At 39.1% G+C, this 16704-nt stretch overlaps 1 protein-coding gene across 8 annotated transcripts in view; it reads left to right on the top strand.

Moving 5' to 3' along the window:
- AHCTF1 (AT-hook containing transcription factor 1) overlaps positions 1-15911 on the top strand; it is a 43612-nt gene extending 27701 nt beyond the window's left edge. For all 8 annotated transcript variants that reach the window (XM_057414494.1, XM_057414488.1, XM_057414489.1 and 5 more), the window contains 14 exons: positions 56-187; positions 1247-1394; positions 1480-1630; positions 1821-1922; positions 2374-2569; positions 3629-3826; positions 5038-5467; positions 6984-7086; positions 7912-8021; positions 8648-8829; positions 10612-12445; positions 13172-13305; positions 13771-13877; positions 14512-15911. In XM_057414494.1, the coding sequence (XP_057270477.1) occupies positions 56-187; positions 1247-1394; positions 1480-1630; positions 1821-1922; positions 2374-2569; positions 3629-3826; positions 5038-5467; positions 6984-7086; positions 7912-8021; positions 8648-8829; positions 10612-12445; positions 13172-13305; positions 13771-13877; positions 14512-14704 (4020 nt within the window). In that variant the 3' untranslated portion in view covers positions 14705-15911. The remainder of the gene's footprint in view (positions 1-55; positions 188-1246; positions 1395-1479; positions 1631-1820; positions 1923-2373; positions 2570-3628; positions 3827-5037; positions 5468-6983; positions 7087-7911; positions 8022-8647; positions 8830-10611; positions 12446-13171; positions 13306-13770; positions 13878-14511) is intronic.
- The last annotated feature ends 793 nt before the right edge of the window (positions 15912-16704 follow it).

The raw sequence follows: 16704 nt of genomic DNA, 5'->3' as shown, positions 1-16704 counted from the left end.
GGAAAGAGAAGAGGCAGAAGCACAGTAGATTTTTCCAATGTGTTCTTTCCCACAGGAGTGTCTGGAGAAGTTTCTGCAGACCCGTGCTGGTGATCAGAATCATGAATTTCTTCTAGTCCACCGTCTGCAGCGTTCCAATTATATTCCAGCACTGCAGTTGAATCAGTCAATGAAGGTTAATCTTATGGTAAGTGTAATATTTGTGTTGGATTTGCAAATATATGTTAGGAGTTACTCACTGGTTGTGTTTTTTTTACTTAGTAAAAATCCTGCTTTGTTTTGTAAACCATTTTTTGAAATATTAGGAATAAGTTTCTTCACCTTAAGTTACATCTGAACATGAAATTCGAACAGAGTATTTCTCCAAAGGTGCTCTGTGAATATCTGTGTTAAATAATGCACACCGTTGTTGCCTTTGCTTAAATAAGTTTGTTTGCATCTGTGGACTAAACATCCCTATCTTTTCTATCAGTCAGCTGTATCACTCAGTTGCTCAGGTGTGTGTTCTGTATGGTTTAGCTAATTGCAAGATTGTTATGCCACTCCTTTCTGTGGAATAAAGGGTATGTTGTATGTCACCACAGTTCTGTGCAATATGTCCTCTCTTGTGTCTTGCACGCGACTTCATTTTTCTAGCTGAGGCCAGTCTGGATGTCTGTCCACAGGTAAAATCGGTGTGGGATTTTTTTGTTTTCACATTCCATATCTCTCATTTCACCACTTTCTTGACAGAAATTCTCAGCTAACTTTTATTTGTCAAAACAGCCAATTTCAGTTTTGTGAACATCTGTTATGAATCTGTGATACATCTGCTGTTCTCTGAAATCAGGTTTTCCAGTGAATCCCAGTTACAGGGTAGTCTTGGAAGCTTTAGGTTCCCCAACTGAAGTTTTTCATCCAGGTAGAATGTGTTGCATTGTAGGGAAAGCCCGCTGTTTTGTAAGCTGTTTGAAAATTACAGGTTATACAAGTGTATCTGAAAAAGGTTCCGTGGAGCCCCAGAATGCCAGAATTGTTTTAACTTAGAATTGTCATCTCTCTTGTGATTTACTCCTCCTTCCTCTTTGCAACCAACACCAGATGAAATAGGTGTGTGCTGCTGGGTAAGAATTTGATGCTCTTCTGTGCAGTGGATGTATTTTATCCTATCTGTAGAGAAAGTTTATACAGGGATGGGTGCGCTTATGGTGAGGTGCAGTGAACTTGTAATCAGTTAATGTTCTGCTTTATGCTTTTCATTCATCAGGGTGATCGTGATCCTCGCTTGAGAGAGAGAGCAGTTGCCAGAAATTCTATATTAGAACAGTATGGCAAGATCCTTCCTAGAGTTCAAAGGAAGCTGGCTTTAGAGAGAGCCAAGCCTTACCACTTGCCTTCCTCAGTCTTAAGAGAAGGTAATTTTTAGGGGGCAGATATACTGGACAAGTAACCAGCGCTTTGATTCCACAAGGGTGATCTTCTTTCTCTCTTGCATTCCAGTTGCAAGACCAAAGCCATTGTCAACAGTAGCAAAACAAGCTAATGCAGGACCTGTGCATACAAGAGCAACTTTCATCAGTAACGTGTTGTCCAAAATTGGAGAAGTGTGGGTAGGAAATGAGCAGAAAACCAGTTTTTTACAGTATGATAGGTAAGCAGCCTTTTAATAACATTTCATCTTGAGCTGTGTATTTGGAAAGGGAGAGAAATCCATGTCAATTACGTTAGTGTTTTGGAGGGAAGGTGACCTGAAGAAAGCTTTGTCTGGGTTTTTTGCACATGCAGTATATAGCATTTCAGAATTGGTACCATCATCAGTTACATTTTCCTTTCAGTTCTAGCCCTAGAGCTACAGAACCACCAGCACATCCTCTCCCTGCTGCAGAGTTGCCCGATGCATTTGTTGGGACACCAGTTACAAAATTCTCACAGAAACGTTCCAGGTATAGTAGATCTACAGAATGGGTGTTTCAAGAAAGGGCTCCTATTTGTAAATACATACATGTGTGTGTGTGTGTGTGTGTGTGTGTGTACACGTGTGCGTATGCATGCGTGTGTATTCTGTCTGTCTTTGCAAAGTCTTCTGTTTGCATTGGGTTTTGTATCTGCTAAAGAAAAGGTCAGCTGAGGGGAACACACTGAGAAGTAGAGAATTCGAAGTGGTCCCAGCATTGACAGGTAGAGGAATTTCCTTCTGACGCATGCGTTACGTCACTTGTTCAACTTAAAGTTGGGTTATTCTTGCCTCAGAGGCGGAGATTTAGGACATTAAGCACAAACGGTAAAGAAGTGATTTCTCGTTCAGTGTTTTTGTTAGGTATCATCTCAGATTTCTTGAACACAATTTTGTCATGCATTGTTTATGTTCCTGTTTGAAATTGTGCCTCTTAACAGATTGCTGGATTCGGTGGTTCGTCCTGTTCCTTCGTGTTCTGCAGAGCAGGGTGGTGGCTGGCAGTCATCATGCAGAGATTCTACTTCACTCATGGCATCCAGCCCAGTGAATTCAAATCCGCAATGTTCCGCCTTACAGAAGAAGTTTTTAAGAGCATCAGAGCTGAATCTGCTAGAGACTCCTCTGGTAGTTAAGGTTTGTGTTCTAAAAGACCAGTAACAACCAACCACAACAAAAGCCTGTAAACGGTCTTCGAAATGAACCCCCCAAAGTACTAACGCAAACACTGTTGGATTCAAAGTGTGGAATCTTTTCAGCATGCATGTATGTGGTTATTGTACATACAGAACTTTCAGAGCAGTATGTTGGGAACAGGCTTGAATGGGGAAGGCTTTAGTTCTGAGTTAGTTGCAGTGTGCAGGAGGTTTGTGAAATCCACTTGCTTTCATTGCATGGATCCAAGTTAAAATTGGACTTTTCAGTATACTTAGATCCTTAAAGGTGCAGTATCTGGCTTAACCATCTCATTTAAGTGCTCAATAGTTCTCATCTTGGTGCCGATTTTTTTTGTCTTTGCCTGCTTGAGCAAAGCAGTTGTGATCTCTCAGGAGTTCTATTTTCTTCTTCTTATATATTGTCCGTGTCATGAAGCTAGTTTCATTATGCTCCTTTTAATCCCCTGTAAAACCTTTACTGAGCTGAGCTAAGAAGACCTGAATGCTTCTAAATGAAGAGGCGGAGGTATTTTTACAGCTGTGTCATTTAATTTAGTCTTGTGCACAGATTGATTAGTAACTGTCAAAAATCAGCTGTTGCTTTGCTGATTGCCATTGCACACTGCAGTGTGTTCAGTCACTCTATCTGGGCTGAAGTTTAAGTTATTGTATGTTTTGCGGATAGCTTTGTAGAAATTGTAAAAATCACTGGGGTGGGAGAGAAGATGCCAGACAACAGAATGCCATATCCCTGTTCTTCAGGAATTTGAAAAATAACATTTTATGCTGGCATTTAAAAGTAAAAAAAAAAAAAAAAGTGGAAAGCCAAATGAATCGTAAAAAGCCTGTGTTTTTATCAGCAAGGGGTTTGTACCTTTGGAAAAGGGCAGTGCAGGAACACAAGTTTGTGTTCTCTGCTGCTGCCAACTCAGGTTGTAATTTTAAACGTAAACAGTAATTTAAGTAAAATTGATTTGACAAGTGCAGTCCTCTGTTTTGAAATTGAACTGAGTTTAAATGTTTCTGTTTCTTTTCATAGAGAGCTAAAGATTTGGCCATGTCTGCTTCTGGTTTTCCTGGGTTTACTCCTCAATCTATCCTCAGAGCCAGCCTTCGCACCACACCCTTAGCAACTCCCTCTGCATCTCCGGGACGATCAGTTACTCCTCCTCTGCGAGCTAAGGAACCTAGAATATCCTTCAGGGAAGAGGGCTCGAGTGCAAAATGGACTGTTGGGGTAAGCTGGGCTGTAGTTAGTGATTTTTGCAATTAAAGGCTTTCTAGACTGTGATTTGCTTTAGCTGCTCTTGAAGCTTGCCAAAACTCCTTAGATTGAGAATTGAAATTGCAGATCAGAGCTTGAATTTGATCAGAAAAGGTTGTGTTAGACCATCTGTAGCATCACATGCCTGCAGGAACACACTGATATTAAATGTCAGTGACCTTGGTGGTTTTTATGCAAGACCTGTGAGGAGCTCTATTTTTTCTAGTTTCCCGCTCTACCTTTTCACGTGGTGGTACAGCAGGAAGGTGAGGAGCAGACTGAGCCAGTTGTTTGGGTTTGTCAAGCTTCAGGAATTAAACATCTTGGAAAGCATCAGAATTCATGAGCTGTGTTTACTTTCAGTCTCTCTTTTTGTCAGGGTGAGTTTACTTCAACTGTGATAAGAATAGACTCTTGATGAAGAGAGCTGTACTGTTGGCTGTTCCCTAGCCTTAAAATTCTCAGATTTGCCTCTCGCCTTGCACCATGGACAGCATTTGTAGTGTTGTCCTTCTGAAAGCCATCAACTTCTTACTACTCCTTTTGTTCTGCCCGTTGGATGCACTGATCCAGCTCATCATGCCATTAGTGAAGGAACTTACCAAAATCGGGGCTGAGCAGGGGCATGTCACTAGTATGAGCTTTCCATACGTATAATAAGTAATTGTTCTCGTTCTTTTATACTTCTTTTTGCCTGTTACTCAGTTGTAATAAGAGGCTTTCTTATATATGAAGTTCTTACTACTAATGCAGTGTGACCAGGTTAGTTTATTTCTAACGTGCTATCAGAATAGGGATTACTAAAATGTTGTAGTGATGCATGCAAGCTGAAAAGGTGAGCAGACAAAAGAGAAATTATGAGTTATGATTTTACTATACAAAGGTTCCTCTTCTTGAAAACATAATAGTGAACCCATTGAACAGGCTTGATATGGCAGCAGAAGGAAGTACTTAAAAGACCCACTTCATCTTAATTCTCCAAGGTTGTGGAAGGCAGTCAAAAGTGTAATTATTTTATACACTGTGCTTTAAAAGCTAAATTAGTGTTAGAATGGGATTAAATTTTTTAGCTCCTTGCTTAAGGTGCCACTTTTAAAACTTACAAGTATTGGTATATGCTTGGGTGGTGGTTTTTTTTTTTTAATTGCTTTGACATATTTATTGATTTATTATTTATTTTTAAGGTAACTGCAGAAGATAAAATGCTGTCTGAACCTTCATCTGAGCATCATCGTGGAGTGGTGGAGGATGCTTGGTCTGAAAGTAGAGTTAAAACAACTCTCTTTGCTCTGAGCAATCCTGAGAAAGATCATGCTGTAATGGATGAGTCTTCAGAAAGCATACCTGGACATGGTTTGGAGAATATGGATGTCAGCAAAGAAAATAGTAATGTTTCTGCCAGATCAGACCAAACTACTCTGGAGTATCACGATGCAAAATCACCTGGTGATTTTGAAGATGATGTAATCTTTATAGCTGCTAAGCCAGCTAATTCTCCCATTGAAGAGACTGCTGATTTTCAAGAATCAGAGAAGGAAGAAGACAGTGAAATGGTTGAAGATAAATCTTTCCAGGTGGAAGAACCAAGCTCATCAGAGCTAAGGGAAGAAGCTGGTGCGTTTCATACTGTGATAACCTAAGTTTCTGAATTAATTCAAATGTCTTCAAAAGACTAAATTTCTGATGAATTCAACAATGAGTGCTCATAGGTATCCTAGGCACTTCCTTGTCCTGGGATATAAAATTGCCACTGTTTAGTCTTCTTTTTTTTTTTTTTTTTTTTTAGCTGTCCTGGGTATTATGAATGAACTCTACTTTGGGTTGGCATCTCTTGTGCGTAGTTGTAGCTGAGAGGCAGCAGTGATTTGTGGAGAGTTTTGAGAGGGAAGCAGGCTGAAAACTTAAGCTTTTGGTTATGTTTTAGGGATATTTATGTAGGCTGCAGGGTTTTTTCAGCAAGTTGAGTGTATGGTGTGCTTTGACTAGTTAGTTTTCTTTTTACTTTTATAAACCACCTTGTTAGTGCTCAGTTAGTTTTCTTCTAGAAGTAAGTCTGTTTTCTGTGTCTGCTGCTTAATACAGCTATGCTTGCTCATTTTGCTAGCTCAAAAGCTTACGCAGCTTTTTCCAAACCTATTTCGCTTATGTTTGGAAATTCAGCTCAATTGAACTCATTCAAGGCAGTTCGGTTGCTGAGGATGTGTTCATACGAATAGTTCTGCTGGCAGATTAGAAGAGTTGTGGCTCACTGCTTTTGAGGAGTGATGAAGAGCTGGGAAGGCAAGTAGTGCAGGAAGAGGGAGATGTGGAAACACAGCTACAGTCAGTGACAGAGCTGAGTCCATTCAAGTCCTTACAAAAAAAATTTGTTATTTCTGAGATATGTCTTCAAGTGTCAGAGTTGTATGTCTGAGGTCTTGAAACAGTTTGTCTGCAAACGTAGTTGCTGGGTCTGGAGGAAGCAGACAGTAGAAACAAAGAAGAAAAGGAGGATGTTTCTAAAATTGACCCTGTTGAAATAAGAACAGGTTAGAAGGCGGTTGGGTTTTGATGACAGCAGTCAGTCATCAGAAAAAAAGAACAAGAAAAGGGCATATTTGCGTTCTTGTAGAAAAGGAGAAATGGAGTCAGGAAAGGAAAGAAGCATTGCTGGAATGGGGTAAATTATCCAAAGAGAAATGAGAAAATTTCCTGCCCAATTTTAAGAAGGAAGGATGTTTTCTGAAGTTTGTACATATTAGGTTAGTAGTACCATGTTTAATTTATAAACAGAGTATCAAGTCATTTTGTTTTCTGAACTGAAATTAGAATCATAGAATAGTTAGGGTTGGAAAGGACCTTAAGATCATCTAGCTCCAACCCCCCTGCCATGGGCAGGGACACCTCACACTAAAGCATGCCACCCAAGGCTTTGTCCAACCTGGCGTTGAACACTGCCATTATGCATCATGCTTCTTGTTTTACTGGAAAGAATTCCAGTCTTCTGTACAGTCGAAGTATGGGTAGCATTATTTTGGTAAATCACTCTCCTATGGTAAACACATAAAGGCTCACTTTACAATCATTTGTACTTTTAACAAGAATTACGTTAAGTGCAATGGAGAAGTAATCCAACTGCCCGGTTTTGTAGGATTTGTGGAGGAATCAAATGCTGAATGTCTTACCCTTCCTGACAATGGTAAATTGGTGTTTAAAGCTGCTGAGGCTGCTGCTTTTGGGACTGCAAGTGAAGGGTAAGTTCATAAAATAGATACCTTTTTGGGTTTGCACAACATGTAACTGCTGGCTTTCCAGCTTTGAAAACTATGATTTTCAGCTGCCATTGGTTCTTTCCTGTGTTCTTATAGGTAACAACTTTTCTGTTCCTGTCTGTGAACAGATCTAATTTGGCACGGATGTAAGTCAGGGTGACCAGCTGTCAATTTGAGCCTTTTTTTCTCAAATGATTGCAGACCGCAAAGTATGGTGATAAAGACTTCATTCAACAGGCTAGATAAACCTTTTTCACAGTTTGAGGGTTACTAAGTAGATGCTGGGAACAGAAGCCCTGCTTTTGTCTGAGAATTTTGTAGCTAAAAATTACATCTGAGATTACTGCAACTTTAGTAGGTTCATTTTGGGGTTTGAGTTTCTGGCAGTATTTTATACACTTAATTTCTGTTTCCTGTGTGTGCTCAATTAGCAAGTGCTTAGTGATGAAGACAGAATATTAACGAAAGAACCCTTAATTTCATGTGGTAACTTGCTGAACAAGAGTTTGTACCGGTATTTGTTCTAAACCTCCAATACAGCAATTGCATTCTTTCTACAGAAGGCAATATATAATTCTTTAATACAACTCTGTTATTCTTTAGTGGGAAGAATATCCAATACTTGCTTCATTGCATACAATGAGTCATGAATTGAATGGAGGTCTGTTGGTAAAAGAATTTCTGGGTTGGGTTTTTTTTTTTCTTCTTCTGTTTTGCAATTTGAAGATTTTGCAGTGAGAAAGTAATATGTAAAGTTCTTCAGGGTTTGTTTTGGAACTTTATGATTTTCTCTTTCTTTTCATGAAGTGAAACAAACCACCAGGAGTCCAAGATGCCTTCCTCTTCATCAGAAGAAAAAGTCATGCCAGTTGCAACAAAGCCACAGCTTTCTGAATCCCCAGAAGCAGACAGTGAATGTATGTACAGTATGTTGGAGATGTGATGCGAGTTGAGGTAGCTGAACTCCTGAAGTAAAATGTGTGGTTTGCTATACCATAACAGGTGTTTTAGACTGAAGCAGTACTAAGATGTTACTGCTAACTTCCGTTAAACTGTACAGAGACCACCTTCCTCAAAGAAAGTGCTTCTAGAAAATGCATAGTGAATGTTCCTGTTCTTGATAAAGATACTGAGAAAATTGGTAGGATTAAAAATATTGGAAGGGGAGATCAGTTCTCTACTTTGCTGATGTACACCACTGCTAATGTGCATACTATGGGATCTGCTGCTTGAGTTATTATTTTAAAAGATGATGCATTCTGGCTGTGAAAAATAACTAGCCTTTCCAGCCACCATTTTCTCTGTTGTTCCTTTTCTCTATGGACTTACCAGCTGATTTTACCCTTTCCTCTTTTTAATTAATTGTGAGGTTGCCTCCTTTACCACATGGATAGTTCTGGCTTCTAGTTTATGGAGGAAGCCCAGTGTATGTGACAGGATGGAAAACTGTGTTGTTTGTTCGTGTTCCCTCTGTTACTTCCTGTTGCTTAAACCTGTGTCATTTATATGGCAGTTGAGTTAAAATTATATAAATCTCTTCCAGCTGTGATAGGTGTCCTTGACAGTGAGGATGTGGTCAGTGCTTATTCAGAGAGACACCTTGAGAAGTATGTGGATTTGCCTAAAGAACCTAACCTAGAAGCAGCTGAAGTTGAAGCTGAAGTTCCTTCTCCACAGGAAGAAATAACTGGTTCTAACAGTCTTCCTAAAACTGAGGAAATTTACGTAAGTAAACTGTTTTCCCCTTTTCTTTAAAATCGAAAACTCTTTGCAAATGGAGGGCAGTCCTTTCTTCCTGACAATGAGAAGGCACACAAAACCATCTGTGTTTCTTTAGCTGGTTAATACAAGTTAAAACCTCATTATGTAAGTACAGATATGTTTTTCTGTACCTGTAATACAGAATGGAATCTGTCAAGATTTGGGACTTTGAGAACTGTAGTAGCAAACGATTCCTTTCTGACACAAACAGTTCCCTATAATGAGTTAATTTTGGTGTCGAGGTATTTCCAGCTACTAAATTTTTATTATTATTTTTTTTTACCACACCTTTTAACATCTAAACTTTTGTGAATTGTGAATTTTAAAGGGTTGTTCATATGGCCTGTAAGTCAGAACTGGAGATTCTCCAGCTGTCCCATGTTTTCCCCTGTTATTCTGCTGGGGCTGATGAGTGAGCTGAATTCATTGTGGATGTCCTCTGAGTACCATTTTGAAGGAAACTGTCCATTTCTGACAGGATTATCATCACAGGAATTAGTAATATTGATCGGTCTTAAGTAACAGAAGATGCTTTTCAGTGTCCTAGATTTCGGATAAAGTCACCTGGGTAGTCACTCACTTAACTTGTCATGGCTTTCCAATTCAGAACAGTGCTATAGAGAAGATTATTATAGACTTGGGAATACATAAATCACTTATGGGGAGAAATGAAAAATTTGTGATGGGAAGAAGGAAGTAGGGACACGAGGTGGTCACAAAGCTTTTGGGGTCACCCGTGTAGCAGTTACAGTGAAGGTTTTTCTGCTTTCGTTTAACTGGTGCTTACCGATTTATATGTACACTGGGTTTTGGCTTGTCTACCTTCACTGAATTTAGGACAAACTACTTGCAGCTTTCTTGTTCATAGATACATAAGCATAAAAGGAAAGTTTTTGCAGACAAGTCTTTCCTGAATTTTTTGAAGGATGGCATATTGCTAGTATGTGACACTTTAGCAACTTTTGGCAAGGCAGGAAGCAAGACAAAAAGCAGATTCCATGGAGACTGCTGTGGAGTGTGTTCTTCCTTCTGCCACTGCGGGCAAGCACTGTGACTTAGAGGCTTGGGCAGAGGTGTTTACACATTGATTCAATTCTCTTGACCATTTGAGTCACTTGAAATATGTAACAGGTAGTACTGTTGTTCTCAACATACAAGCTCAGGTATCTCAGGTGGATCTAGAAGGAAAGAATAATTGCTCAACTACAAAACACGAAATGGAGCTATTTAGAATATATGTATTGCCTCTTGCAATCCAGGTGACTCCTTAAAATGCAGTGCTGAGTTGTCAAATGGGCCGAGTGTTGCGGTCACAACTATCATGACTGAAACTTGGGGGGCATAATTCTACTTGAACTTGGGTCGGTGCAGAGATGGTCACTGTGTGGATTTGTAGTCAGTCCAGAAAGTACTGCAATGTGACGATAACTGCCAGTTGTGTATGCAGCTTGTGTTGTAAAACTGCTTGCTTTGTTTTGTTCATGGGTGGCGGCAAACCCTTAGTCAGGAGCAGAAATACCAGCAGTAGAGCATGTGGCTGCATGCACTGAGTATTCTGTTCTCTGACCCTTAAACGTATAAACTTGTGTTTTAGTGGAGAGTACTTGTATGTTGCTAACTTTACATTAGAGGGTGATCAGAAAGGAGTAGCAGCATTTCACTGTCCTCAGTTTTATCTAGCTCAGTTTGAAGTTAGTCTGTTTGGTGTAATTGGTAATGTATTAACAGCCATTTTTTTAATTTCAGGTTATTGAATGTAGTGTGGTTAAGGCACAAACCTCAGAAGAAGCACCTGAAACATCACTGTACAGTGAACTGCGTCCGTCAGACAACCTTCAACACAGCTGTGGTACTATAGAGCAACAGTTCGCTTGTGATTTGCCTGATAATGAGGGTGATGAATGTGATGCAGCTGAGGGAGATGGAGAGCTTTTTATACCCCAGAGTAATTTTACTTTAGTCTTAGAAGGAGATGAAGGGGAAGCGGAGATGGGAGACCCTACATTAGTAGATGATTCTAAAGCGTCTGGAACAACAACAGAGGCAAAACCTGTGAGCTATTTAGGAAACACTGAAAACCAAGAATACATTACAAACTCGGTGTCTACTGTAACTACTGATCAGGAGTCTCAGAATACCGCACAGTCACTCCCATATGTGCCTGAACCCATTAAAGTAGCCATTGCTGAGAACTTACTGGATGTAATCAAAGACACAAGAAGTAAAGAATTTACATCTGAAGCTGTGGAACAGTCTATTCATGAGACGATAGGTAAAAAGGTAACTCGATTCCAGAAGGCAAAAGCTCCCTTAACAGCTGTGCCAGAAGGAGTGGAAGATGAAACCAACAGACATCAAGTAGGTTATGTCATCACTCCGAGAACACGTGCCAGGGGACAGCTGAGAAGTCTGAATATTCCATCTGCAGGTGATGGGCAGCTACAGAACATGGAGAAACCGGTTCTGTTTGGACTGTCTCCCAGGAGAAGTACCAGGCGAACAAAAGAAGCACCTGAGACTTCTAGCCTTCGAACAGAAGAAAATGCTCAAGAAGAGCAAATACCTGTGACGCCTGTTACTCCAAGGAGAGGTCGGAAGCCTAAACAAGCTAATATAGAAAAAGTAGAAAGTGGCCGTTCTGATGATCAAACATCGTCCGTCAGTACACAGGCCACAGCTGTTACTCCAAGAAGAGGTTTAAGGAGAGCAAAGGAAGCTGCATCTGCACTCTTGGAAGAGGCAAATGAGGAAACATCTCTTGCCAAAGGTAGCATTACTGCTTCTGCTACTCCCAAAAGGACTAGAGGAGGGAAAAGTTCAGTGGGAGATCCAGAAACTGGTCAGACCGACACTGATCATAAGATAAAAACAGCAGTCAGTCCCAGCAGAAGTGCAAGAAAACTGAAAAGCATTAGTTTACAGTTTCCTGAAGATACTGTCAAGGATCAGGAGGTGCAGCCCAGTGACCAGCTTCTACCCGTGCCAACTAAAAGAGGCAGAAGACGAAAGATAAGTTCATCAGAAGTGTCAGAAAATTCTGACCTTAATCTGTCTAAACCATTGCTTCCTCAAACAGAATTTAAACTTCCTGTCACTCCTAGAAGAAGTGGTAGGAAAGGGGCGCAGAATCTCCTGGCAGACACAGAATCTGTCTCCACTCAGGAAGACACACCTTCAGGTGGGAAAGTGGAAGTCCTTGATACTCCTAGGAGGAGAGCAAGAAGAATTCCACAGGCTAAACCAGAAAAAACAGATACTCATGAGCAGACACCTGCACAGCCAAATGAGGAATCGGCCACACCCAGGACTCCAGTTAGGACAGGGCGACGGGGCAGAAAGAGACGATCAGTACAGGAGGAGAGCACAGGGGAGGAGGCCTTCCCCCAAGGACCCGGTGGCAGTCCTTTGCTGCCTGAAGACACAAACCCATCAGGATATAGCGAAACAGCAAGAGCTTCAACAGATCGTATTACAAGAACCAGATCCCACAAAATTGCCATGCATCAGAAACTGTCAGTTGAGGAAAATGAGGCTTTCCTTTTCTCTCCTCCTCTCACAAAGCTGACAAAGAAATTTAAAGGTAAGTGCACTGTGTTTATACACAAAATAGGGCATGTTGCTGTTTTGAGTATGGCTTTAAGTATTGTCAAGAATGTAAGCATGCAGACTAAAAAAAATTGAAAAGAGTTAATTAAATGTCTGAACTCTACATGGATGGCTCCTTGTGGTGGAAGTAGGCAAGGACGCTGCTCTGAGTAGAGTGAAATGAAATTTAAGCTGAATTTTTGTCATGAGCTTGATTTCTGTCAGTTTTGAAAACTGGAGGTTGTATGTCACTATGTGATTGCTCTCCCTTCCCTCCAACAGCGAAATAAAGATGATGTGCTTCCAAATTCTGTTCAGTTTTTAGCTTAAAATGAGATGCATCTTGCAACAAATTATGTAGCCATTTACTTGTGTGATGTTTTTTCTTGGGCATAAACTTCGTTAGTGAAGTTACTGTGCAAAGGGTTCATTTTATTAGAGTACCTAATAATTTATTTTGAAATGTATAAATAAGGACTGTTGATATCTCTTGAGCATATATCTTTGATATTTACATAGTATCTTTGATTATATAAGTGCAGACAAAATCACTACACTGGCTTATTTTTGGTTTACGAGTTGCTGTGGATGAGTGAATTTATAAGCCTAATTAGAGCTTTTATTCAGAAAGCTGTTGTGCTCTTGATTATCAGCTGTAATTTAATGTCACTCTCCTTTTTGTATAATGTACACACATGTTAACAGTGCATTGTCATTTTAGCTGAGAAAGCAGACCATCCTGTGCAGCTGAAGGATTTAGACCCAGACTTGTCTTCCCAGTTTGTCTTTTCACCCCCTCTTTTGAGGTCAAGAAGCAAAAATGTATCTAGCATTTCCCGAATTGTGACAGAATCAGTAAGTAAAAGCTCTGGTTGTCTCATGTTCTTGATTTTTTGCTCTGCATTGCTTTTCCAAGTCATGCTTTGCATTCCTTTGCCTTTTTCCTTGAAAGATTATCTAAAAAGAGAGTTGTAAATACATCAGGTAAACAGGGTTTTTTCCTTTATGAAAACTAGCTTCAAAAATAAACATTGTATCTGTGTAAATCAAGAATTAATAAGTATTGCTTTGCATTTAACAAAAGGCACAGTGGACTTCCTTAAAGCTTACCTGATGTGTTACCTGTTAATTTCAGAATTTGACCTTTATTTATTGACCAGATTCAGTAATTTGAGATGGAACGTTTGTTTTTGCAGACAGAAACTGTAATGCTTGTGAAAATAACTGTGGCATGACTTCTTCATAAAAGAAGCATTCATGTATATTCTGTAAAAGTGTAAGAACTCGTGCATGACTAATGTTTTTGCTGTCTTAACATAGGAAATTCCAACTAAAGAGGAAGAGGATACTAAATCCGTAGAGTCTGTGGGAAAACACAGCTTGAAGAGAGGTAGAACTGCAAAATCAAAAGTGAAGAAAACAAGCAAGTATGAAATTCTTCTTGAACACTTACATACATTACTTTGTTGTGGTAGTGATTCAGCTGCTAGCCCCTAACAACTTGTTCCTCACTTGGCTGAGTAATTGTGCTGTGACTTTACCATCCTGCCTGTCTTGCTGCTCTAATTGGTACCTTTTTCTCTGCTTAATGGTTTAGTTTATTAATGGAAACAGAAGAGGGAGGAGATAAAAAGGGCAAGTGGATCTTTGCAATGATAGCATGCAGTGCTTCCTCATTGTCTTACTCCACTGTATGAAAAACACATTATTAAGGTCTTTAGTTCCCCATACAAGGCAGGAAGAGGTTAGACAATGAGTAATGAGAACTTCTTGTTTCTGGTTCTTTCTGGAAAACTTTGAGGGTATTTGACTTTTAAAAGCTGTGGTGGGGTGTTCTGAAGGCTGGTACGACTAGTGACTGAGAATGTTTGGGGCAGTCTGGTAAGGAATGAAAGCAAAAGGAAGTTTATTTATATACCTTTTCTACCTTGATACCATCTCTGAAGAAACTCATATAAAATTCCTTTGTGTGGATTTGTGTAATTCCATTTTGTTTGGTTTTTCCTCTGCTAAATACTGTTGGTGATAAGAAATCAGTTTGATACCTTTCTCTTTTTTCAGAACCACAAGAAAAGAAGGTTCTTGGTCACCTCCACCAGTGGAAATAAAATTCATCTCTCCATTTGGAAGTCCAGTGGGTGGAACAAAAAGCAAACAGAAAGAAACCACAGACATGGCAGAGAAGACTCTACGAAAGACCAAAATAAGACTGTCTAATTTTCCAAAGCCAGTTGTGCGCCGGAGGATGCTGTAACTGTTTTTTAAGTTTATATTGTACACCACTGTTTGTAAAGTCATCAAAATTGTGTGGATTAGTAAAAATAAAAAAAAAAAATCATCTAATTTGGAAGAGATAATTTATATAAATTATTGTAAAATTTCATAAACAAATGGTCTTCAATAAGTAACTCCATATGGAGTGTTGATTTCCTCAGCCAATGCAGTTTTCTATTTTATATTAAGACTTCATACATTTATATAATATGTAAATACAGCTTATTTTAGGAATGTTAATAAAAATGTATACTTCAAATATGCTTACCGTCTTACAGCTTTTTGAGGGAATAGTGGTTGAGTGATCTGTATTGCTCAGAAGTTTTACTGTTGGTTTGCAAGAGTTGCTGACCCTCAAAAGTGAGGCCAGAAGCTTTTTAAGCCTTTGAAAAGTTTGCTTAGAATTCTTTTAACAAGTCAAGATTTGAAACGTAGCGGTTTAAATTTTGAAAGTTTTGTTTGACCTTCTGGCACAAAGAATTGGGTTCACAATGCAGAGGGGTAATTGCTTACATTCACGGTTGAGTTGTACTGTATTGAAGTCAGAATGTAAACAATTGTATTTTAAGCTGTGCAATATTTTTTGTATTTGTCTTAAAACTTTGGGAAAGCTGCTCTTTAATTCATAAAACCTAGATCACACCTCAGATGTTTCACTATTTTTTACAATTTGTTGTCAGCAAAAAATTAACTACAGAGGATGTGATGCTTACAGTAGCATAGCACATGTAAGGGAGTATTACCCACAGACTTCGAGATTTCAGCCAAAATTATTTTCATAAGGCTAATAGAAATGCTGCTGTCATTGAAATAATTACTGTCTGTGAACATAGTTTGCAATATTTGAAGCCTGCATATCACAGCACTGAAAACCTGATGGTAAAGCTAAAATAATAGTCTGGAAAAGGTACAAAAACGTACAGAAGTATTAGTTACGAACCATATTAATGAAACAACTATTCAGAAATAATCTTGGGTAATGGAGTAAATGCCCCTAGAAAGGTTCAATTTGTAAAAATAAATTCAGAAAACCTATTCTTTTAAAAGTGGCCATGGAAGTACTATTTTGGTGTGCAGTCTTTTAGACAATGGATTATTTTTATGTATGTTAATTTATATCTGGATGCAACTTTGAAGACTACAGAATGGTGGAACCTGATATTAAACTTTTCATTTAGTAAAAACTACTACAGTTACTCTAAGAAATAATTTATTGGATAACTAATACCTTGTACGTAGTGGATGATTGTATTATTGACAGACCAAGCTTGGAAAAGAAACTCTTCCTGGGGCCATGATTTCTGTATCTCGGAACCGGTCATTCTAGAGAAGTAGTCGCATGCGCTTGCATTTTTTTCTCCTCGGGATTATTCATAACTGAGAGAGATTTAAAAAAGCCAAATGTTGACTGTGAAAGTGGCACGTCAGGTGAGACCTTTCAGTCAGGTCAGGAATTACTTACTCTGAATATTTTGTATTTGAACTCTACAGTAGAAATACGGTCAAAGAGGAAGGGTGGGGGGAGTTCTAGCTGTACTGTTTTTAAATTCGCATACTACAGGAATGCAGTGAATAGCTCAGAAAATGGAGTAAAAGATCAAACTTTCCAAACTAGAATAGAAAGTGGGTGTCAAATCTGTATGTTTTGTGTGGTTCACAAGATTAATTATTAAATACTCCAATTCCTGATCAGGCAGAATTGACTGATGAAAGGCTCGTGAAGATTGCCTCACAGGGGTTTCATATGTTTCTCACAGTACTTTTTTATATGAAAATCAATTAGAACTAAAGAAAACATTAGCTAATTTTATGATTAATTTTTAGCAATTTTTAGCCTTTTCATTATAGCCAGCTCAGCTGAATTATCCTCATTTGGCAGTGCTTTGGAGGGAGAAAAGAAAGCAATAGTCATAACAAGAAGATTGGCATGCGATTTAGTAACTTCCTGTAAAGGTTTGAAGTGGTCTAGTCATGTTTTAT

Source organism: Pezoporus wallicus, unplaced genomic scaffold (assembly GCF_028554395.1).
Source record: "Pezoporus wallicus isolate ANWC-B61680 ecotype Strahan unplaced genomic scaffold, APGP_CSIRO_Pwel_v1 contig_8042, whole genome shotgun sequence".
In the NCBI taxonomy this organism is placed as follows: Eukaryota; Metazoa; Chordata; class Aves; order Psittaciformes; family Psittacidae; genus Pezoporus; species Pezoporus wallicus.
Note: the sequence above shows the minus strand (reverse complement) of the source record. Positions and strands in the feature narration are given on the sequence as shown.